The sequence below is a fragment of the Arachis hypogaea genome, chromosome 8, assembly GCF_003086295.3.
Source record: "Arachis hypogaea cultivar Tifrunner chromosome 8, arahy.Tifrunner.gnm2.J5K5, whole genome shotgun sequence".
In the NCBI taxonomy this organism is placed as follows: domain Eukaryota; kingdom Viridiplantae; phylum Streptophyta; class Magnoliopsida; order Fabales; family Fabaceae; genus Arachis; species Arachis hypogaea.
Genome location: NC_092043.1, coordinates 40,110,711 through 40,136,944, shown reverse-complemented (window position 1 = coordinate 40,136,944; position 26,234 = coordinate 40,110,711). Strand labels below are relative to the sequence as shown.

At 34.1% G+C, this 26,234-nt stretch overlaps 1 protein-coding gene across 3 annotated transcripts; it reads left to right on the top strand.

Moving 5' to 3' along the window:
- The first annotated feature begins 18,135 nt into the window (after positions 1-18,135).
- On the top strand, positions 18,136-22,808 carry LOC112707434 (putative pentatricopeptide repeat-containing protein At3g15200). Of its 3 annotated transcripts, none has more exons than XM_072201301.1 (3): positions 18,136-18,716; positions 20,192-20,919; positions 21,111-22,808. In XM_072201301.1, the coding sequence occupies exons 2-3, from the start codon at positions 20,429-20,431 to the stop codon at positions 22,090-22,092; spliced, it is 1,473 nt and encodes a 490-aa protein (XP_072057402.1). In that variant the 5' UTR covers positions 18,136-18,716; positions 20,192-20,428; the 3' UTR covers positions 22,093-22,808. The 3 variants fall into 3 exon arrangements, with proteins under 3 accessions (XP_072057402.1, XP_025614961.1, XP_029144386.1); XM_025759176.3 differs by having other exon boundaries at positions 18,210-18,716; positions 20,307-20,919; XM_029288553.2 differs by having other exon boundaries at positions 18,275-18,716; positions 20,321-20,919.
- The last annotated feature ends 3,426 nt before the right edge of the window (positions 22,809-26,234 follow it).

The window sequence follows — 26,234 nt, the reverse complement described above, 5'->3', positions numbered from 1 at the left end:
CTGGGTAAGATACAAGGATTCTGGTCTATCCGACCTGCTCCTGGTTGAGATTTAAAATACCTGGGTAAGATGTAAAGATTGTGGTCTGTTCCACTTGCTCCGGGTTGAGATTTGAAACACCTGGATAAGACGCAAGGATTGTGGTCTATCTCACTTGTTCCGCGTTGAGATTTGAAATACCTCGGTAGGATGCAAGGATTGTGACTTAATCTTACTTGCTCCGAGTTAAGATTTTAAACACCTACCTGGGTAGATGCAAGGATCGTGACTCTGTCCCACTTATTTCGAGTTAAGCGGGTAAGAAGTAAGAGCTGTAGTTTGGTCTCACTTGCTCTGTGTTGTGGTGTTCCATATCCGGGTTAGCTACCAAATGTGTGTCGGATTTGGAATTATTAGAGATATTCTTGGATCGAATCCGTTCTGTATATCCGCGTATTTATCTAAATCCGATCCAAAAATTACAGATATCAATCTAATCTGCAAGGTTTTCGGATCTGATCGAATTTAATCCGCACACTAATAGGATCAAATTGTGGATTTCATGTAGGTATTTAAATATCCGATCTGCATATCTGCAAATCCATAAAAATAACTAAATAAATAACATTCTTTTTATGTTTTATTTCAACTAATAATTATCATATATGTTGTATTATTTTATTTTTATTATTTAAGAAAAGTATATTTAATAAAATTTTAACAGTAAACATGTTTAAAAAAGTAGAAAAATAGTATTTTATTGATATTTTTAATAAAAATAAGTTTTTAAAAATACTTATATGTTTTGCAGATACATTCGAGATCCACTCCGATCTGATATGCAAATATGCAGATCGAATACAGGCCTAAAAATCGCGGATATTGAATCCGATCTGATGATTTTAGTGCGGATCGGATCGAGATTTTAGCTATATCCGATTTGTTTTCACCCCTAGGCATTATAATCGATAAGTGAGCTCATGACCATTAGGACATGCATGCATCATATATATTTGTTTGCTATTATTTGGGTGTGCAGATGTGTTTTGGTTTGCCTAATTGATATTCTGTTAACTGCTAATTGTACTACTTGTCATAGTTGTTTTCTATGTGTGATTATTTGATTGTGTATCTGATTACTTGTGATTGTGACTTATTGGTTTGAATTATGGTGGCGTATTGTAGTGATTGTTTGGGTCGGAGGCCGTATTTGATCTGAGTTATATCTCTTGGTGTGTTGAGGTGTATTATTGGACCAGAGGTCATGATTGTTTGGGTCGGAGGCCGTGATTAGGTAAGTTATATCCCTTGGTAAGTTTGGTAAAAATTAATATGTATAGGTGTGTTTGTTGATGTTGAAATCCTTGAAGATAAAGTGTGAAATTGAATGAGGGTTTAAAAGTTGAATGGATTTTGGGTCCGAAACCGTGATTAGTTGAGTTATATCTCTTGATATGCATATTGATTTGTGGTGGTGTGATTGATAAAAATAGAATTTTGATGATTATGGTTTGAATGGATAATCATATGACTTTGAAATAAAATTTGAGGTTGGTGAATTAATGAGTAAGAAATTAGATGAAATTAAGAATGAAATAAATTAAATCAGAGGAAATATTTATAAGACGAGTAATGATCACTACTGTAAACCAAATTCTTTTATATATATATATATATATATATATATATATATATATCATTTTATAACAATTTTAAAATTTCTCTTATAAGACTGCGTGGTTAGATTCTCACCCCTACAGTCTTATCTTTTTCAGAAAACCGACGAGAAAGCCGATAAAGACTTTACTAAGTATTGAGTTGTACTTTGATTGTTTTATTTTCTTAGATATTTTTCCTCACCATTATCGCTATTACGTTTTTTTAAAGAGGGGTTAAGAGCTGTGATTTTATGATATGGCTTTGTATATACATATATGCTTGTATAAGATATTCTTGTGAATGTAAAGTGTGATATATATATATATATATATATATATATATATATATATATACACACACGTATAAAAGAAAAATATTTCCGATTTTTCAATGAAAAGTAGATACGGTTTCTTAGGTAAAAGCTCCTACTTAATATTATATATATAGAATTGGTCGTAGTGTCCTCGATATCAGAGTGGTGTAGCTGGAAGTCTGACATTCTGGTAGTAAGGGTGTTACACTCTCTCTAACCCTCTCCCTCGACTTCCTCTCTAGCGGCCCTTCTCTCGTTCGCCACGCTATTCAACTCTACCAATAGCCACCAACAGCCCTGGCCCTCCAACATTCTTCCATTGTCGCTGTCGTCGCTGCTGCCGCCGTCGCCATCCCCTTCTCTGTTCTCTTCTTTACTCCTGCATTCCAAGTTCGTATTTATTTTAATACTAATTCAAATATTTGTTTTAGTTATCCTTAGTATTATTATAGGTTTTAATTTTTAATTAATATTATGCTCGAGTTAGATATAATTTTTAGTTTTAGAGGATTTATGTTGTTAAGATAGGTTAGATTTAAAGTGTTAGGTTTTAAGTTGTTAAAAAGTGTTTGGAATTGTGAATGAATTGATCAATTAAAATTGTTTGTTTGGATATTCTGCTGAAAATGTTGTGAATTACTACAACTAGTATATTTTTAATATTAACTTCTTATCAGTTAGAATTGAAAGAATGCTTGGTTGTGCTATTTGATATGTTTGATGTTTTTGAATGCCAAGTGTTTGATAATATGTTTTTTGTAATAATTGATTTTTTAGGGTAAATGTAGTGATATAATGCCACATTGGTTTGTTTGTGAACTTACTTTCAATAATTATATATCACACTTTAAGACCTTTTTTTTTTTGCACAAATTCACCATAAATTATTGTTGTCTTTTGTATGTCTAGTAATATTTTTAGATTTGGTGAATTTATTTGAGTTTTGACTGATGTTGTAGATTGATATTGGTTGGATTTGTGAAAACCGTAAAATGGATACATGTCCAATTTTATGGGAGGTTATGTCAATTTTTTTTTGAAATAATATAAATGTTGAAGAATTTGTGTTGTATATGTTGATTAGTATTAATTGGTATTCTCTTTACAGATATGATTACAGATAGCAGATGTGTCATAAGTCAATCTCGTGGTCGTGGTAGAGGAAGGGTTTCTACTAGTACCTCAGAGACTTTTTGGTCATCACCTTCTACCCCCGATTACCCCGTCAACTCCTGCGACATCACAGGCAGGTCCACTGATCCAGCAGTTCATCATGGTCCCGAAGCCCAACTATGTGACTCCTTCTGCTACGTCCCCTCCAATTCCAATGACAGAGACCGCGGTACCAGAATCCTCTAATGCATCCCAGCCAGATACCCCTCCACTACCGCCCATCATACGGATGAGGATTTGGCCTGATGACTTAACAACGTGAGTACTATTTTAACATCTTTTATCTGCAATCTATTTTGAATTTGTTAAATTTTATGGGTTTTTATGTGTTTTCTAATCTTAAGTTTTTCATTGATAGGTTTGCATCACACAACATTGCATCAGGAGATATCCAATGTAATTAAGCCCATGTATGACAACCCATGATCGAACTATACGAAGATCTCTGCTGAGACCAGAGAGTGATGGTTTTAGAAGTGGGCAGTAAGAACCTAATGTTGTTGAATTAACTGTATTTTAACTATATTTTATTTCAACTAACTTATGTTGTTGAATTACTTTATGCATGATTTTATTTATTTTATGTCCATGTCATTGTATTTTACTTCTTTTAACTTTTTATTATATTCAAACATTTGATATTTAATAAAATTATTAGTTGATTTCTGGTATTTAGAATTTATGCACTAATTTTGTAAAAAAAATGAATATGATTACTAATTGTGCAAAAAAAAATTGCTTACAGTCGAATTTACTGAAAAAAAAATAATGAGAAATGGGTGCCACAAAACATAATATGGCTCCAAAATTACTGTCGAAAAAATTCTCCAGTAACCAATAGTTTTTTTTGTCGTATTGATTATAAATTCTGACACAAAATCCGTCGGTAATTAGTATTGAACAAAATAATTCACCAATAAATATCTTTCGGTGTCGTTTAATTTACCGTCAAATGTATTTTGTAGATAAATTTGACAATAGTAAACATTTTTTTATACTGAAAGATGGTGGTCGATAATCCCTAATTGAAGGAAATTAGGATATTTTTTTATTGTTCTATAGTTAAGTAATGGAAAGGAGGTTGGGAGAAAGACAATAGCCATAGTAGAAGAAGTTGGAGCTAGAATAGGTTCAAGAAGTTGTAGGAATGAAGATGATTAAAAAGGTGATTTGGAAATCAAAAAAAAAATTAACAGAGTTAGTAAAAAATTTAATGTTTGGATATTTTTGTCAAATGAAATATATTTTTTATGGGCATTAGTTTAAATGTTTTGTAGTTAGTTATATCAATATTTAAATCTTTGATGGTAAAAAATGGTGATTTATTTTACAAATAATTCGAAACAAAATTTGATCTCTAAATTTTTTATTTTATTTTTCAAAAAAGATTGGTCATTCACAATATTTTTTGTTAAATTCACTTAATATAAAATTACCAAATTTTAAAGATAAAATATCTTTTTTTAATAATAATATTTACAAAAAATTACATCAAAATTTGATTTCTAAAGTCTATTTTTCGAATATATATTAATATATAGTTTTTTTTTTGTCACATTTTTAAGTCTTCCGAAAATTTATTTGTCATTAAAATCTTTTGAAATTATTTTTGTCATCGATATAAATTTTTAAGTACTATTTTAATAGTTTATTCTCAAGAATATATTGCAAAAAAAAAATCGACTATTTTTGTTATAAATGTTATTTATACAAATGATAAATGTTGTTATTGCCACAAATATGGAATTAGTTTAAAATGATGGCAACTCTAAAAATTAATTGCTATATGATAATTTTTACTAACAGTAAAATCATATTTTTTAAAGAATAAATGACCTTCTTTATCTTTAAATTATATTCTTTTTCTATTTTTAAAATATATATTTTAATTTTTTATAAGATTAAAATAATATACACTTTAATCTATTTTACTAAAATACTCATCAATAATCATTATTTTATATATATATATATATATATATATATTATTTAAAATTATTTCGTAGATTTAAAATAATATAAACTTTAATTTATTTTACTGAAATACTCATTAATAATTATTATAAATATACATATAAATTAATAAAAATTATTTTGTTGATTTACATGAAAATGATAATAATTCAAATAATAATAATACTAACAAAAATTATATACAATATATATTTATTATATGTAATAAAATTTATTACATAATATATATATATATATATATATATATATATATATATATATATATATAATATTTTAGTTTGTTACAAAGAAATTTAATTTATTTTTTTATTATTATTGTTATTAATTATTATTATTATTATTATTGTAATAAAAATTTTATAAATTTTATTTAGTTTTAATTGTTTATCACATAGAATTAAATGTTTTAAATCATTATCAAAATAATTCATTTAAGCCTTTATATATATTTTATGATTGTTATTGTAAAAAAATTTATTATTTTTATCATGGGTTATACACTTTACTAATTTATATAAATATAATTATAATAACAAGGTGAATTCTACCCAACCCCCTCTAAAATAACATGTAAGTTACCCTTCATGATGTGTCACACTTTAATTGGTCATTATCTTAACTATAGTTGGATTATTTTATAATTTATTATTTGAGATGGGTAATTATATAATTTCTTAAAATATTAAAATTCTACCCCGTTAATTGAAGCACGTTCTCACGCAATTTCTTTCTACAGTGCATCATTCCTTAACGGATCGTTGAATTTTCATGGCTCGTAACTTCCGTTCTTCCCAGTATAGCCAGCGCCGACTTAATTTCTATATCTTGTCCTCTCATTCAATCCCCTTTTTTTAGCCATGAATCACTCCTTACCAACATCAACATCATTAATGGTTAGTTTGGTTATTAAATTTTTTCATTAAAAATATATCTTTATTTAATTACATGATGGAATATATATTTATTACGGTGGGTAACCGGAGATTAATGGGCTAGATGGCGTTGGTTGGCCCAAACGTATAAAGAATGAAGCTTCAAGTGGATCTGCAACTCGGGAACCTCCGTCCGACTTGTGTGTGTGAAAGAATGGGGGGTGGTACCTGCAAAGACACTCCGATGCCTAAGTCAGCAAAGGATTAAGCAGGTTTTTGAAAGTATTGGAACTTAGAGATACCTGAGGGGTGTCAATGTATTTATAGTGGTGAACCAATAACCACCGTTGGAGTAGTGCCACCTTTTTAGGGTGTTAACCGTCCCATTATCTTAGGGAGGTTAGGATATGGCTCTTGGAAGTGGCTAGAGAGATTCCAGGGGCAGTTACTCATTTGAATGAGTGTTTATCTGCCAGCTAACCCTCGTACCCGACTTCTTTAGAGCAAGTCGTGGTGAGAACCGACTTCATAGGACGAAGGTTGGTATTGGGTGAGACTCAATCCGTGGGATTAGGCCTTTTATTTGGACCAGGGCCTTTACTGTTGGACCAGGGTATGAACAGTGCCCCTACTCGAGCCCAATTTTCTTTTCAAGATTTGGGTTCGAGTATTCTACTCGGGGTCGTAGCCGACTTGTAGGAGGACCGACGTGATGGTCTGAAACCGACGTGACTTTTTGTAGCCTTTTGGTTCTGACAGTTACGTCTAATCAAGCGTCGTGTCCGTTAGGGATGTGCGTAGGGATTGATGGTCTTGGTAAACAAACTAGTAATTTCTTTTGTCTATCTAGCCATAGAGCAAAGCAGAAAGAAAAAACGTTTTTTATATTAAAAGAGTAAAGTATTGTTTTTATCCTTATTTTTTGGATAAGTTTTGAAGTTGTTTCTAATGTTTTAATCGTCCTATTTAAGTTGCTAATGTTTTAAAACTGACTCAATGTTGTCATGCCGTTAGGAATCCGTTAACAGAATTAATGGCGGGACAAAATTGAGAGTTTGAGACAATTTTAAAACGTTAAAGACTTAAATAGGACGAAAATATTGGAGACAAAAACGATACATAAAAATAAATTTTAATTTTATTCTTCAATAATATCAATTTTTTACTATACATAGTATTCTATTATTTTTTAATCACATCTAAGTAAATTACACTTAATCATATTACTTTTATTTTAAATAAATAATTTTTTTTTATAATTTTAATCTTAAAGATTTTTAGTTATCATGAAATGTTTGTAGAATGACTAGTATATAAATTTGTAGAAAAAAATATATATATACAATAAAATATAAATTATAACTTTTGTCTCTAATGTATCAAAATTATTTAAAATTATAAAAAAATTAATTTATTTAAAATGAAAGTAATGTGATTAAGTGTAATTTATTTAGATGTAATTAAAAAATAATTGAATATTATGTACAGTAAAAAATTAATATTATTGAAAGATAAAATTAAATTAAAATTTATTTTTATGTATTGTTTTTGTCCCTAACGTTTTCGTCTTATTTAAGTCCCTAACGTTTTAAAATTGTCTCAATTTTGTCCCGCCGTCAATTCTGTTAACGGATCCCTAACGGCAGGATAACATTGAGTCAATTTTAAAACGTTAAGACTTAAATAGGACGATTGAAATATTAGGGACAACTTTAGAACTTATCCCAAATGTTAGAGACAAAAACGATATTTACTCATATTGAAATTTAAATAGAGATTGTCAATTTAAGTGCAAATTAAATAACATAGCCACAAACATTATCATTGCTTGGTTTTATTCTTCCTTCTGTATAAAGTCGCTCTCATTCTCAGTTTTCTGTGTTGAGTCTATATCTGGTTATGTAGTTTTAATTAATGATTAAGTTAATAACAGAGAGATTCCTGCATAATGAGCTATAAATAATTGAAACTGATGTTGCTGAGTATAGCAACAAGAACTATAGGTAGCCAAAATGTTATTAATGGAAATAGATGCAACTACAAAGTCATACAATAATTTATGTTTATGTTTGCATTTGAATTAGAATTTAATAAGGTGATGTGACAAATAACCCACAAAATTATGACGATAATGATATTCAGCATTTCAGCTTCGTTTATACCATCCATTTGGAAAACATTTCCCATATTATATTGTTTGCAGAGTGTGAAGAGCATGATCGGATAGAGCGTGGCAATAACTACTACTACTACATATTTTAAAACAATTAGATCAAGATTACTATCATAAATTTATTATTATTTTGCCTTTTACTTTCTCTTACACACATGATTTCACCTTTTATCAATCAACCAAGTATACTTAAAATATTATATATACAAAAATTTAATTATTATATATTTTTAATGTATTATTTTTTTAATATATATTGTATATAAAAGACTAATAATATGGCCGTTATAATTTAGTTATACGTTAAAATTTGGCTATGCACATTATAGATTGGCTATCAATAACATACATCAAAATAAATATCAAAACGCTCCAATATGTTATTATTTTCCATTACGACAAATTACTCAAAAATATAACTGTTGATACATCTCAAATATAAAAAGGAGGTAAGACATTTATTTAAAACACAACAGCAATAAAAAGCATATTATTCACTCACTAACTTGAGCGTCGGAGTGTCTTTTGCAGGTACCCACCCTCTTGTTCTCCTCCTGCCGAAGTATAACTCATCTCAATGGAAAGCTCCTAGTTATTCACTGGCGGATAAGCCATACAGCGACTAACCTTCACAAAAACAATTAGCGTCTGCCGTGGGGCCATAAACAAAATCCCTTTTTTCTTTAGGTCCCAAAACTTTCAGATCTGCTCATCACTGACCAGCCTCCTCCCATACCATTCGAGCTTTTTCGGATGGTAACGGAGTTACAACAAGCTAATCAGCGCATGGCAGAAGAAAACTAAAGAATAACAAATCAGATAGCCGAGTTAACCAATGCTTGGATTCAAAATAATGATAATCACAACGAACAAACAGATAATGAGGAAGGACATTGTGATCCAACGCATGTCTCTGAAACTCAACAACCAGAGGGAGACCAACAAAACAATGAAGACAATGAATTCGATAGCGCAGCTGGACCATTCACGGCAGATGTCATGAATTTCAAACTGCCTAGGAACTTCACGTTACCAATAACTCTGACTCCCTATGATGGCATGGGTGATTCAAAAAAACATGTAAAAAATTTCGCTCTATGATGATCATAAATGGTGCTTCTGATCCTATCTTATGTCGTTGTTTTTCTACTTTTTTAGACGGTCATGCACTTGATTGGTTTTCATCTTCGCCTACAAATTCTATTTCATGCGTTTAGGAGCTCGCCAAGCTATTTGATGATCAGTTCGTTGCTTCTTCAGCCATATTTACACGACTCTAATTATTTGAACACTATCAAGTAAGGACAACATGAAAGCCAAAGGGAGTATATCACTCGCTTCACCAAAGTAGCAATGAGCATCCTAAACCTCCACCCAAAGGTACACTTACATGCTATAAAGAGTGGACTCCGTCTAGGAAAATTCCAAGAGGCTATCACAATAACCAAAACCAGAACCTTGGCCGAGTTTCGAAAGAAAGCCAAGTGTCAAATGGAGATTGAAGAGCTACGCCAAGCTCAGAGATTTGAAAAAAAAAACCAAACCAATAAGGATGACGATAAAGCTCGAGACAACAAGAAATCCTTCCAGTTAACACCGCATTATGATTCTTATACCCAATTCAACATTAAAGAGAAGAAATAATCAAAGAAATACTAAATACAAAACTAATCAAATCTCATCGGAAGGCCAAAAACTACACCAAATACATGGACATACTATCGATTAGTGTGTCGTAACCAAAAAGTTGCTAAAGCGACTAGCTTGGCAAGGACATTTAGACAAATACATCGGTTGTTACATTCAAAAGCGTACACAGCATTCAACCGACCAACTTTCTGCAGGGCAAGCTCGGCTCGTAAGCGCAACTTCAGAGCTATGCTTGCCGTTGAAGGTGTGCTGAACAGTCCACAACCTCTGCCCAATTTGCTAGAAATGATGTTTCAACTGTCTGACTTCTATAATACCCTACTTCATAGGATTTTACGCTTAAGTCGTAAAACAAAGGTAGCATGATATTATGACCTCTAAGATAAATGTACTATGTATATTAATTGAACGAATGGAGTAGTCTAGGAGCCTTGAAGAATAGGTAAGGCAAAGTCGCAAAATTAAAAGCTCAACGCTCGGAAATAAGGATTACTTGCGTGAGAAGAAGACTAAATTTCATAAGAATAAGTAAACAAAAGTAGAAACAGAAGGTCAAGAGTACAAAATAATAAGCTCCTAACTCAGCCTGCGAAGCTAAGGCTGGCCGGAAAATATTTACATACATATATACATATCCCAAAAATCCAAAATACATAGAAAACCCTAACTCTCCATAAACCTCTAAGAGGGACAAAATAACAAGTTGTTCGGAGAGAAAGTTAAGGCTAAATATGCAGAAACTATACAACAAAAAGGAACCCAAAAACCACTCTGCTTCAGAAGTTCAGACGCCAAGCGAGGTGCCTCTCGACCTGTATCTTAAAAAAATAACAACACAGTATGGGATGAGAACCGGAGGTTCTCAACATGGTAAAGGTGCCACGAACATGAGATATAAGGTCCTGGAAATGTTAGAGGCAATCCTAGAACTCCGATACTCAGATTATTAAGCTTAAAGTATTAAACAAAAACCATAAAAGGTGGTTTTCTAAGAGTATCTAAGTCTAACTTAACTTAATCTTAACTCTAAGTTTTATCGCCTTTCCTCCATACCTCCATCTCCGACAAGTCATCACAGACAAATAAGCAGATAAAGGCAAGCCAAGAAGGTTACAAGTACTACAGGTAACAAATATACATTTAACATAGCAAGTACATTTAGGCACACCCAGTTAATGTACAAACAAGTAATTCAAGTAAGATGCACATGATGCATGCCTGTCCTATGGCTGATGAGTCTCATCTGTCGGTTATCAAGCCAACCCGACAAGTCCGGTTTCCTGAACCCTTGGACTGTCCCTCATCGCGAATCCCCAAGAGTCTATGCATAGCTTTTTCTCATATATAGATATCAATTGCTCAATGGGGGTACCGTTCCCGGGAATTTATACGTGCCCGGTCACCCTTATGACGTAGGATTAATAGAGTATCGAGTTTCGACCTAGTACACGTGTTGGCAAGCCACGGTACTTTACCTAGGGAATTTTGTATCTCAGATCATTTGATTGTTTAAGCCAAGTATTATACATAATCATGTATAACATTTCATATTCAATTCATCACTCTTTCAGCTTTACTTCACCTCCAATTTATCCCTATTTCCTAACTTCGTTTGATTATCAGGCTTAGTACTATTATTTATGACAAGAAGAATAAAGTAGGGATTTGGAAGTTTGAAATTATTTTGAAATCACAAAAATACATGTGCTGAGAAACAGGGTGTGTGCGTACGCACATAGGTGTGCGTGCGCACACTTACGTAAAAAACCAAGGAGAAGCGTACGCACCAGGTGGTGCGAGTGCTCTCAGCAGCACACACAATTGTTCCTGTGCATACGCATCAGAGTGTGTGAGTGCTCCCAGCTGTGGGATTTTTCCTATGTGTGCGTGCGCACTATAGTGTGCCTACGCACATTTTTTGAAAATTTACAGGGGTGTGCGTGCACACAAGAGTATGCGTATGCACAAGTGAAAACTTGGCCCTGCTCAGATCGCGCGCACAATGGTGTGCGTGCACACACATACCAAAAATCCTGGTTCTGCCAGAACTAAAAAAATAGCTTTTTGTTCAAATTTTTCGACGCTTATAACTTTTTCGATTTAAAATATTTTTCATCCGTTTTTCGAACGACGTAAACTTCACGGTCCCAATTTTCTATTTAAAATAAGTTGGAAACAATTTGAGGGTTCAGAAGCTAAGTTATAGCTCGCCAAAATTTGGCCCAAAACCAAAGTTTTACAAAACTTCAAAACCTCATTTTCATTTAAAAATCCCATCCCATTCATTACCAAACCTGCAATTATCAACATAGTATGTCTTTCCTCAACATCACAACAACCACCATAATAAACCATACCTCAAATCAAGAATAATACACATACACTTCCCAAATTCATCAACCAAAACCATAGCTCACCAATTCTAGGCTTATATGTTTATGTCCTCAAATCATTAGTAAGCAATTGATCAAATCACCAACTAGTCAACAAGCACTAAACCAAAACATACTTCTCAACAAGATACTAAGCAATAAATATACACATACATTCCAATCTATCCTATGGTCATCTAGCCTAAGTTTTCACAGAACATTATATATTAAATGCAAGAAATCTAAACCATACCTTGGCCGATTTCAACGTATTGATCAAAATAAAACACCAAAGACACACACTCAGCTTTACTTGTCCAAAATCACCAAGCCTTGGCACCAATCCAAAGCCTCCAATGTCTACAATTTCAAGTTCCAATTACATACACCCCACCTAATACAAATATACAACACATATACACCTAAACTCAATACCCAATGCACAAATTCAGAAAATTAGATAGAGTTAGGGTATCCTCACCTTACCCTATCCAAATATCATATAAATAAGAGTGAATGTTTTTCTCAAGTTAATTGGATCCTAATACATCAAAGAGGAAAAAATTCAATGCCACTTATATAATTTCAAAAAAATTGGGGAAGAAGAGGCTGAGAGTAATAAAGTGAATTACGTATGAAATTGTTCTGGTAGAATCATAGAGCTCGACGCGGAGGTCGCGTGGCCGCAAACGGTACGGCGATCGGAGCTCGGACAGAAGAGATACGGTGATTTGAAGGTAGCGTAAGAGTTTAAGCTCATTTAAGTGTTGGGCTGGTTAGGCCCACGGGCCCAGTTTGGGCTTGATTCAACCGGTTCGAGCCATTCGGTTCAATCTTGGGCCGAATTTTTTGAAATTAGTGTCAAAATTGTCGTTTTGACGAGCTCTATCTTAATTTAATATAATTTTTATATTTCTAAGTTTTTTTATTTAAATTTAATTTATTGACTAATTATTTACTAATTTAACAGGGTTTACAACTTCCATTCAAATGAAATCAATTTAAATGACCCAGTCAGTATCTCCATTCAATTAGGGGATTTGATAGTCCGCAAACTGCTATTAGATCCCGGGAGTAGTGCCGATTTCCTTTTCTACTCCACATTCCAAAAAATGAAGCTGAGTGAGAATGCACTGCAACCATCCGCTGGAGACTTAGTGGGGTTTTCAGGTGAACGAGTACCTATCTTGGGATCTGTGTGGTTACAGACCACACTTGGTGAGAATGATCTAACAAAAACTCTAGATATTCAGTCCTTATAACTTAATTCTTGGCTGACCTTTCCTAAATAAGTTAAGTGCTACAATGTCAATAATTCATCTCTATGTTAAGTTTCATGTGGAGGACAACCTTATTGCCACAATTCACAATTATTACCGTAAAACTCGGCATTGCTATAATATCAGTCTAAAATTGCCTGCAGCAAACCGACCTATAGGAGCGCAAGTATACGCCGTCCATAACTCGCTCGAACTTCCATCACTAGCCGAGTTGGACCCAAGAGCCAAGCTTTAAGATAGACCCACTCTAGTGGAGGAGTTACAAAAATTTCTTTAACTAACGATCCAAACAAGTTCACTTTTGTAGGTTCAGCTTTGTCAGAAGCTGAGAAAGAAAAGCTCAGAAAATTTCTTCAACAGAATGCTGACTTATTTACTTGGACCCCTGCCAAAATGCCCAGCATTGATCTTTCAATAATATCTCACAAATTGGCATTAAACTCCTCAGTCAGACTTATAGCACAAAAGAAACGCAATCTCGGCACGGAAAAAAGACAAGCATCCCTGTAGGAAACTGATGTGAGAATTTATACCAGTTCAGAATTTAACAAAATAATTTCGTTGTGAGCATAGCCCAAACCAAAAATCGATCCTCAAATCAAAGTTTAATTTTGGTTGTCACAAGTCCAACCCAATAAAGATAACCGAGAATATTAGTCCCGGGTCATTCTCCCTAGGAATTACAATCGAGTGCTCAATTATTGGTTATGAGTTTCACGGGTTGGATTGATAAAGAAACAAGAATTTAAATGACAATAAAAGTAAAGAAAACAACTAAGGAAAGCAAATACTAAATAGAGACATTCATGGCAAGGATTGAGAATATAGACTTTCTATCCTAGTCATTAATGATCATACGATAATTATCAAGAGCTAATCCTATTTAGTCATCTTCAACATAGGAAGAAAGTTGGTGCACGAAACTGGCTCCTCACGTTTCGCACAGATAGACCGGCTAGTATAATGGGTCGTTCAAGTAATACCTCAGGTGAGTGAGGGTCGATCCCACAGAGATTGTTGGTTTGAGCAAGCAGTGGTTACCTTGCAGATCTTAGTTAGGCAGATAGAAAATATAGTTGTCACGAGAAAGAGCATAAAGCAGATAAATAAATAAAACGTTACTAGATGGTTGTGAAATCAATGGTATGAGAACGGTTGAGGCTTCGAAGTTGCTTTGTCTTCTTGGATTAACTTTTCTTACTGTCTACTTCATTAACCTTCTGATTCCTTCAATGACAGCCATTAGTGATTAACTCATGTCCTTTCATCAAGTTAATTTCCTCCACTGCAGTAATCCACCATGTTGAAGTAACTCATGTCCTCTCATTAAGTCACCTCTAGGTTTCTCACTGTAGCAGAAGATGAAGCTCAAAGTAATCCACTCCCCTTCACGATCCTACTCAAGGTGCCACAGACAAGGCAGATCCCCCGGATCAGAAAGTGTTACTTCTCTAACTCTAGCCTTAACGCCACAGAGACCTCACTTACCCACGGTCAACAAGATTTCATGTCACGTATCCAAAGTTGCCCAGGTACTCTATTGGAATACGCAATGCAATCTCTAGCTTTGGTTTAACACTATCCGGGTCAGGACTCGCACGAAACCAATGTAGAATAAGGGTGATTGTCACTGGTCACCCTCAATTCATAAGATAAAGAACGAGAATGCATAAGAGAATAGAATCAGACATATTGAACTAGATTAGTAATATTATTGATTTATGAAACTCAGCAAAGCTGCTAACCTTAACCTTAGGAGGTTAGTGACTCATAATGTTCAAAAATACAAAATAGGGGAGGAAGAAGATCATAAGTTAGGGTGATCTCCTCCTATATATACTAATCTGCTAACTAAGAATTATAGAAATAAGACAAACTAAGTTGATAGTGCAAAAATCCACTTTTGGTGCCCACTTGGTGAGTGTTTGGGCTGAGCTTGAGTGTCTCCCATAAGCTAGTACCCCTTAGGGGCATTGAACGCTGGCTTAGGACTCCCTTTTGGGTGTTGGACGCCAGTTGCTCCCTTGTGGGCGTCCAACACCAGGAATAGGGTAGGTGGCTAGCGTTGAACGCCAGTTTTGGGCCTTTATTTCCAAAGCAAAATATTAACTATTATATATTTATAGAAAGCCCTGGATGTCAGCTTTCTATATGAGTTAAGAGTGTGACATTTGGACTTTTGTAGCTCCAGAAAAGCTCCTTCGAGTGCACGGAGGTCATATCTTGACAGCATCTACAGTCCTTTCTCTGTCTCTGAATCATACTTCTGCTCAAGCTCCTTAATTTCAGCTAGAAAATACCTGAAATCACCATAAAACACACAAGATTAAATTAGAATCCAAAAATGTGAATTTTTCACTAAAACCTATGAAAACATAATAAAACTTAAACAAAACATAGTAAAAACTATATGAAAATGATGACAAAAAGCGCATAAAATATCCGCTCATCAGAACACCAAACTTAAACTGTTACTTGTCCCCAAGCAACCAAAAACAAAGTATGATAAAAAGAATAGAAGGATACAATAAATCTCAGAGTTCTCAATGAAACTCAGTTTCAATTAGATGAGCGGGACTAGTAGCTTTTTGCTTCTGAATAGATTTGGCATCTCACTTTCTATTGAAGTTCAGAATGATTGGCATTTTTAGGAATTTAGGCTGTGCTTGTTTATAGAGACAGGACACTGAGTCAGAGACACTGAGACACAAAATCGTGTTTGGCAGAGGAGACATAGACAGAGACAATGTGTTCAGAGACACTGAATTAGTGGATTTTGTGTCCATCCTGACAGGAAGGACACGAAGACACTAATAAGGGACACAACTTATTTTTTATTTTTTCTTACATTATTCTTGTTAATTTTTCATAATTATATTTTTTATTGTTATATTTTTCATCTCAAATTTTTTGAATGAAAAAAATGAGAATAAATTGAATTTTCATAATTTATTTTAGTGTATCACCAAACAGAATACAAGAACACAAAATTTTGTGTCTCTGTCCATCAATGTCTTGTCCTGTCCTGTTCTCAGTGTCTTGTCCTGTCCTGCTCTTAGAAACAAAAGCAGCCTTAGAGTCCAGATGATATTATTGACTCTCCTAGTTCAGTTCTTTTTTATTCTTGAACACAGGTTCTTTTGAGTCTTGGTCGTGACCCTGAACACTTTGTTTTTCAGTATTACCACCGAATACATAAATGCTAGAGACACTTAACTGGGTGAACCCTTTCATTTTGTGATTCAGCTTTGCTAGAATCCCCAGCTAGTGGTGTCCAGAATTCTTAAGCACACTCTTTGCTTTGAACCACGACTTTAATTGCTCAGTCTCAAGCTTTTCACTTGACACCTTCACACCACAAGCATATAGTTAGGGAAACAGCTCATTTGAACTGTTTAGGCTAAGATATTTCTTTTAGGCCCTCATAACCATTGATGCTTAAAGCCTTAGATCCTTACTCTTGTCTTTTAGTTTAAAGAGCTATTAGCTTTTTCTGCTTTTTATTTCTTTTTTTTCACATATTTTTTTTTTTTACTTTTTGTTGCTTTTTCTTACTTCAAGAATCAATTTATGAATTTTTCAGACTACCAACAATACTTCACTTTCATCATCATTCTTTCAAGAGCCAACATTCTTTAACTCCAACATTAAATATGCACTGTTTATTCATACATTTAGAAAACAAAAGCAATGTCACCACATCAAATAATTGAACTATTCTTATTATATAACTCGAGTTCATGCATCTTACTTATATTTTTAAATTAAAATTTTCTTTTAAGTAAGGTGAGAGATGCATGGAATATTTCATAGCTTTAAGACATAAGGATGATCATGCACTAGAAACAAACAATAAAACAAAATACATGAAAAACAGAAAAATAACATAAACAATGGCAATTAAAGGAACGAATCCACCTTAGTGATGGTGGCTACTACTCCTTCTGGAGGATCCAATGGAGTGCTTGATTTCTTTTATGTCACACCCCTGCCTCTGATGTTCTTCCCTTATAACTCTTTGATCTTCTCTCATGGTCCTTTGGTCTTCTCTTATTTCATGGAGGATAGTGAAATGCTTCTTGATGTCCCATCATCAACTTATTCATGTTGAAATTTAATTTTTTTTAGAGAAGTGTGCAATTGCTCCAGTTTTATTAATTACATGGGCCACGTTATTATTTTAATAAAATAATTTACATTATACACAATTTATTACTCAACCAAAAATAAGCATATTTTCTGAAAATTAGTGACACAATCATTAAAGAGTATAAAATATATGGTAGAATATAAATATATATTAAAAATAAATTAAACCACACATATATTTATATACAAATATATTAGTGACTGATTTTAGTCACTGATTTTAGTGTACAAATAATATTTTTTATCATTAAAATATGTATACATTTATTATTATATCAATGGGTGGGAATTAGAGAATTTTTTAAAATCAGACAAAATTAGAAATATTTTGGTAAGATAACTTTAATGATGTGTTATTCGTAGTTGAAGGACATGTAGTTAGTCCACCCAATACATAAAGACCATTTTTTCTACATTTTTGGATCATGACATTCATGAATCATACTCAAATGTCTATTGCTTTCTTTTGTAAAAAATGTGATAGTATCAAGGGTTCATGACTAAATATTTTTAAACGAAAAAAATGTGATAGTATTGGCCCAGATCCAGACGAATAATACATTGAAGCCTAGTCTTCAATTCTTTACAAACATTTATCCTTTTCGCAAATGCTTGGCAAACATGGTTTCTTTCATTAATTTTTGTTTCTTCGGAAAACGACGTCGTTTCTCTTGAAGGTTGGGCATTTGGCAAAATTAAAAAGTAAAAACAGCAATGTTTTGAAAATCGGATCGGAGCGACGGTAACCGGCCGGTTCTTGTTAAACAGTGACGTTTGATTTTTTTTTTTAAAGGAAAAAAACAACGTTCACTCGTTCAGCCCTCCCCTCACTCACCCCCTTCCCCCAACACACCCCCCTATTTGTGAACCACTATCCCTCTGAACTCTGAAGCAAAGTTCAAAATCACCCAACCAAAACCCTAGGTTCTCACTGCAACGGTTCTGCCGCAGTGCCGCCGTCGTCCGTTTTGTCGGCGACTCCGCGTCCTCTCTTGTAGCTCGGCGTCCTCCTTCTCCCTGTTCCCGTCCTCCCTGGCTTCTCTGTTCGAGGCTTGGAGCAGCTCGCCGCCGTTTCGCCGGTCTCCGTCGTTTCGCCGGTCGCCGTCCGTGTCTCCGTCGAAGGTTAGTGGCACTGCTTTCACTTCTTCGGTTCTTATCTTCCTTTTATGCTCTGTTTGCTGATTTTTGAATGTGAAATTGTGAATGGATTAATAGAAATCAAATAATTGATTTTTTTTCTGCTGCTCTTTTTTAATTCCTGAAATTTTTGTTGAAATTTTCTTGCTGCTGCTAAAAATGGATTAGGGTTTAGGGATTACTTGTTGCTGTTTTGTAATTAGGGATTATGCTCTGTTAGCTTTATTGATTTCAGGTTTAGTGTGATTAGGGATTACTTGTTGCTGGTTTGTAATTAGGGATTATGCTCTGTTAGCTTTATTCATTTCAGGTTTAGTGTGATTAGGGATTACTTGTTGCTGTTTTGTAATGTTTGTTGCTCAATGCTAAAATGGAAATCAAATCAAATGCTGTTTGTTGCTTGCATATATTTTCTTTGATAGTGTTTTCCCAATGCTGGTTGAGTCAAAACTTTGTATTTGTTTTGTCTGTAGTTTGATTTGAGATCATTAGATCTGATCCAATCCTATTAAGTTCAAACTATTCGTTTGGATTTTTGGTGTAGAATTGTTGGTTACCTGTTTGAAGTGTGTATTTCTTGTAATTGGATCTGTTTTGAACTGGATTGTGATTTTATGCTGCATTAGGTGTTGATAGTTCATCTTGGGTGTAGTTTTGGGATCATTTACTTGTTAATTCTCGGACATTCAGTTTAGTAAGGATCTTCTTGTACAAATTTGTTATCTTTCTTTAGGTTCCTTGTAGATTTATTTGTAATAAATTTATATAAATGCTGGATCATTTTGAACATGTCTGTTGGCGTAATTTCACTTTGTAGTATATATCATTATATCTTAAATGGTTTCTGAAGTCTTATTTTTGAACGAGGTGTTTTTGTACTCTTTATTTTTAGCTAGGCCATTTTCAAGATGGAGTATTAATTTTTTTTTCTTTTCAGTATATATGTAATCCCTTAGTTAAATTTTTTTGTTGCTGAAAATCATCACTGAGTTGAATTTTTGTTACTGATTGAACCTTGAATGTGTTGCTGTCTTGTGAATATCACTTGGTATAAATATCTTTTATTACTGAAAATCATCACTTAAGTTGAATTTGCTGTTGATTATCATCACTGAACCTTGAATTTGTTGCTATCTTGCTGAAATAATCACTTAGCTAAATTTTTTTGTTGCTGAAAATTATCATAGTTGAATTTGTTGTTGGAAATTATCAACGAGGTGAATTTGTTGTTGTAAGAATAGATTTGAATTTCGTTTTTAATGAATTTGTTAATCATTAACTTAGCGATTGTGTTATCTATTGCTCTCTTTTGTTCATTTAAATTGAGAAAGTATTTTGTACTGGCGACTAGTTTATTATCTCTTTTTGCATCATTAATTATGTCTAAGAATTGATACTTGATTGTTATTAACATGTTTGTGAAGATGTGCATTTTAACTTTTCATTTTAATTATGACCAGGTGAACCAATGACCCAGTGACCGGTCATATGACCGGGTCAATTATTGGTCGATTATAATAAACTATGCTTGAAATTTTTTACACTGAAAATTTTATATTGAAATTTTTTTTTTAGTTTCAAATTTTCAGAAATATAAAAACATTACACAATATACACCTCCTCCAAATACCTGCCAGATATTTGGGCTTAAAAGCTCCTTTCGCATAATAGACCTCACCATCAATTCAATTCCGCTGATGCCGTACATGTTCTGGCAACTCCGCCGGTGGGAACTCAAAATCCTATTCTACCCTACCACAGCCACTCTCCTCCGAACTCCAACCACATGCTTCGTGCATTCCCTTTCGGACCCACCCCACTGGAAACCACCATCACCACCACTGCCGATCGTTTATCTTCAGAATCTCCTCAAGTTCCGGAGGGACAAGCCCGCCATCGAAGTGGAGCGAGCACTCGACCTATGTGGGTTCCAGCTTAGCGACAAACTCGTCTTCGAAGTGCTTAAACGGCATCATTCCGATTGGAGGCCCGCCCTTGTGTTCTTTAATTGGGCTTGTAAAGTGAGTCCTGAGCAAAATGGGTATGTGCCAAGTTCCGTTGTTTTCAATGAGATTGTGGATATTCTCGGGAAGATGAAGCGGTTTGAGGAGCTCTACCAGGTGCTCAATGAAATGTCCCATAGACAGGGTGTCATGAACGAGTTGGTTTTTTCCACATTGATTCGTAGGTAGATTAAATGTTCTATTATAGAGCTTTGGATGTTTGATTTTCTTATGTGATATGTGATCTCAAAATGATTCCTATTAGCTTTTCTGAATTCTTTAATATCACTTTGGTACATTTGAAGAGCATTAAGTCAACTAACTAGGTGTCATGTAAATATGTGAATGGTTAATTTTGGGTGTTCTCCGATTACAGGTATGTGGGTGCACATAAGGTGGAGGAAGCTGTTGGAATATTCTATAGGAGGAAAGAGTTTGGATTGGAGATTGATTCTGAAGCATTTAGGACCCTCTTGATGTGGTTGTGCAGGTACAAGCATGTAGAAGATGCAGAAACTTTGTTTCGCAGCAAGGTGAATGAGCTTCCACCTGATATAGAGTCCTGGAACGTGATCCTCCATGGTTGGTGCATCTTAGGGAACACACATGAGGCGAAGAGGTTGTGGAAAGACATATTGGCATCTAAGTGCAAGCCCGATCTTTTCACTTATGCAACATTTATCAAGGCAATGACCAAGAAGGGGAAGCTCGGCACTGCACTGAGGTTGTTCCATGGCATGTGGGATAAAGGCTGCAAGCCCGATGTTGTGATATACAACTGCATCGTTGATGCTCTTTGTTTCAAAAAGAGGGTTCCCGAGGCATTGGAAGTTTTCAAGTGCATGAGCGAAAGGGGCGTTGAACCTAATGTGGCTACTTACAACTCCTTGATCAAACACATGTCTAAGATTCGGCGAATGGAGAAGGTATATGAGCTAGTGAGTGATATGGAAAGGAGGAAGGGGAATTGTTTGCCTAATGCTGTTACTTATAGCTACTTGCTGGGTTCCTTGAAGGAGCCGAAGGAAATTCCTGTGATTTTGGAGAGGATGGAGAGAAATGGGTGTAGCATGAATGATGATGTTTACAACTTGGTTTTGAGGTTGTACATGGAATGGGATGACCAGGATGGGGTGAGAAGAACATGGGAAGAGATGGAAAGGAATGGATGGGGACTAGATAGGCGATCTTATACAATCCTGATTCATGGGCACCTCGAAAATGGGAGGACGAAGGATGCCTTGCGCTATTTTAGGGAGATGGTGTCTAAGGGAATGGAGCCTGAGCCCAGAACTGAGAAACTGTTGAGTTCCATGAACATTCAGTCAAAAGAAAGAACAGAAAAACAAAAAGGATGATGGTATTGGAGTTATCTAGTGATCCAATTCTTCCAATAACTTCATTGCCATTGGTTCGGGTTCTCTAAGTCGAAAATAGCCAACAGTAATATATCTTTGAAAGGCATTGAGTGCTAATATACTGAGACGCATAGGATGTTGATTTGGTTGAATTTTCGAACATTGAGATATCTTGCCAAACTCTTTAGATTGTCAAGAAGCAAGGAAAAAAGATAACCCGACACCAAATTTTATGATTCGAGATTTTATGTTAATTAGAGGGTCCAGAAATTAGAAGGCTGGGGTTATTTTGCTCCCTTATCTGTTTATGATAGCTGTGTTAGTTGGATAAGCTTACATTTTCTCATCCAATTAAGCACCTCGGCAGATTTTCTACTAATGTTTAAAAAAGAGAATTAAGCCGGTGGAAGCAATAGGAGGGAACTATCTCAACTTAGTCTCAATCAAACAGTGCTTGGAAAATGAGAGAATGTACCGCTGAAGAAAGGAATGGAGGATTTGAAGAGTGATAGAGTTTGAAATGGAAGTTTCATATAAAATTGATGCGTGTATTATGTTGGTTGACTTTGGCCTCTGTTTGTTTTTCTTGATTCTGTGTGTTTTTAGTAAGTAATTGTTTTGACAGTGAAGGCATTTAGTTTTTGAGGCCTTGAATTAAAATTATTTACAATTTAGTCTGATTGAAGAGATCTGGTAATTGGGAATGATTTCTACAATTTCTTAGCTCAGTTTTGCAGCTTCAGTATGACCGGAACTACACACATGTGATCAAAAATGGAAATTTGTATATTTACAGCTTAGTCATACAATTCTTGCATGAAAACCAAAGCAGGGAAATATCAAAGACGAAAGTGCCATGTTACATATCAACTGGCTTCTGTGAACAGGACATGGTGCTTTAGCTTTGGATCATATTTCTTGAGGTCAATCTTCCTGCTCTTTTTCTTGGCATAGAAGAATCTAGTCCCAGCTGCTGAGACTAGCCTGATGATCTTGAAAAGCAGCTTCTTCTTGGACCCCATCCTTCTCCTGTGTGTCTTCTTGTCCGGTTCACCTCCCCTCTTTCTACTTAATCTCTGCCCAACAATAATATTGAAGTTTATTCCTTTTATTAGAAAATCACTGATAAAGTTTCGAATAAAACTTTGGCTTTGATTTGTTGGAATACAAATAGTTTGTACCTTTCTCTTTGTGGTGTTTGGAGCATATCTTTTGGCCTTACAAATAATGGGGTGAAAATTTTTGGCCTTCTAAACATCTCAGTTGACAAATAGCCTGAAATAACAAATGAGTGATTTTGATTCAGAGAAAGTTGAGAAACAGAGTCAACTATTGGTGATGGTTAATCAGCAAATAGTTGTAAGCTTTATGAGTTTACACTACATACAGTACTTACCTCTGGAGAACACAGCATGGGAGAGGGAAGCAGAAGAAAAATGAAGGTGATGAGAGAGGAAAGGATTTCTTTTGTGACAAGAAAGAGTTAAGCCTGTTTCTGGACAAAAATGTGCTATAGCTATAGCAGTCGCCATCTCTCTCTGTTTCTTTGTATCTGACAGCGTATGGGTAAAGATGAGATTTTAACTGCTAGCTCGCTTTGATTTCAAGTAAAGCTTTTTTCTGTGTTCTTTACCGCCACTGTTTTGTTGTGTTTATTTATTTATTTATTTATTTATTTTACTGGTTTCGATTGGTGATGATGGGTTTTTTTTGCAGCGTTGAACCCACACCCCCTCAAGCGAAGAAGAATGAAAATCTGACCACGGATTCCTTACTCCCACTTTTATGTGGGAGTATCATTTTAACCACCATAAAAATATTTGTAAGTAGAACCCCGTTATTTTTATTTTTGAAAAAATCAATAATTAAAATTTGCCTCTATGTTTTTTACTTTTTACACATTTCCTTCTCTTTTAATCAAAATTTCAAAGAGATAAATCAGTTGCCTCTGCTAGGGTTCATCATTCATTCTTCACCCTTTCTCCAGATGAGACAATTTCCTTTTACGCTTCCTCCTTCTCCCTTCCCTTTTTACACATTGCCGCTTTGTGCTTTGTTCTTCTTCCTCACTAATAACTCCGATCTGGTCCTTCTCCCGTGCCTCTGCCCCTGCGAACTACTCCTGTAAGGTTTTATTTTTATTTTATTTTATTTTATTGTCTTTTCTATGAAAATTATGTGAATTTGGATGCTCTTGTTCTGGTAAGATTTCACGATAAATTTGAGACTCGATGCAGGTATAACTTGTACCTAACTCAGTATCTCTATTATGTAATGATCTATGTAAATAGACAACGCTTGTCCAGTCAACTGTAGCAAAAGTGGAATATTTCAATGGATTTTGCAATAACTTTTGAGTATTCATGAACAAATGTTTCTGACCAGTAAAGATTGATGAGTTGTTCAAAATTGTTTCTCTTTTGAGGAATGCATTTCACGGTTTTCACTTGGCCAGTGAAACATCCACCCTTATATCTGGAACATTTTAACTGGCGTTTAAAGTTTTGAAAATGTTTGGTAATACTGATTTGAAATAAATCTTGAAAACTAGGTGTGAATTGTAGCAGGAGTCATTGTAGCAAGAGTCCTAAGTTGCTTGTAAAATTTGGCAAAATTTAAATGTTAGTAAAACTAGGATGATGTTAATATTTTACCTTTAAGATGGTGTAAGTTGGTGTCACTTGTTATAAACTTGTGTCTATTATGATGAAATGCATGAAGCAGCTAGGTTGCAGTTCCTATATTCTCTAATTGTAGGAAAGTATCGAGTAGCACTATGTTTCTTGTTTGCATTTCTGAACTTGTACCTCTGATTTATTCCATCATTATTTCCTTTTTGTGTTTAATTTGTGACATGCTGTGATTTTTAGGAATTTTTGGTTTTGAAGTATTGAAACAAAAGAAGTGATTCACCGGTGTATTAAGAAGAGTCTCACAATCTGAATTATATAAAAATTTATTTATCCATTAGTGCTCTCTCATTTTGAATGCATTTATCTGGTGAATGAGCTAAATATTACTTCATTGCATTGGACTTCATCTTTGTTTGTTCTTTTGTTTGCAGGAAAGAAGTTTTGCATCTTTACAAGTGCAAGATGAAAGCAAGAGTAGTGATTATTGAACCAACAACAGATAATTGTATTCTAAATATAAAACTCTAGAATATTCAAATAAAATGGTCTTGGAAAATAAATTTACTCATAATTGCTTTATGAACTTGAAGTTGACTGGCACAGAATGATTTTTACTATGTTGGTTGCTTAAAATTGGAAGTGATTAGAAAATGTTCTAGGCATTGAAGTAGTAGGGAAAGGTGTATATTGGTTCTCAAAAATCAGAGTAATATTCTGGTGTAATAATTGTGTGACTTTATTTTATGATTGATGTTGTACTTTGTCCCTTTATATAATTATTTGTTCCTTTATATAATTATATGTATTGAACTTTGATCGTATTATCTAATAAAAAAAGAAAGATTAACTATATTAAAATAGTTTATTATTCTAGAGATGTGATACAAGACCGCTTTTTAAAACTAAGATCCATGAAGTTATCCCGGAGGTAGAAGAGTGATAATTTTGAGAAAATAAGGGTGCACTTTAGGACAAAGATGTTGAGCAATTTTCGATATATAATCAGTTACTTAGAAAAATAGACAATATATTTATATGCTTGATGGTTCACTTTAAATCAGTGTGCAACTCAGTTTTAAAAACTTCTATAATGGTGACAATTTTTTTTATAAATAATGTTTAGGTCTAATTTATTAAGCCTTGAAATAACATAAGAATAAAGAAATAAAAGAATAATTATTTTAATAAAATAAGATGAGCAAGAGGGAAGGATACTCTTAAGAAATTTATATCATTTACAAGTCAAAATTAGCAAGTATGAATCAGTGACTACCATATCAACCGAAGCTTTACACGATTTTAGTATTTACAGTTCCTTAACTTTTTTTTCATTAGCCTATTTTAACGAACACCTTTTGCAACTCCTGGAGTTGACTTTGACACTATTTGTCACATTCACCAGTCGACACCTTGGTATCGTCCTCATCCATATACTCCCCCCCTCAACTTCTTCCTATTTTACTTCGTCTGCTTATATTGGTCATATGATATATGCTCACTATTAACCTC

Coding starts and splice junctions, on each gene's coding strand:
- LOC112707434 (XM_072201301.1), top strand. CDS start 20,429: ATGCCGTACATGTTCTGGCAACTCCGCCGGTGGGAACTCAAAATCCTA. Junction 20,920..21,110: donor TTTTCCACATTGATTCGTAG/GTAGATTAAATG, acceptor CTCCGATTACAG/GTATGTGGGTGCACATAAGG.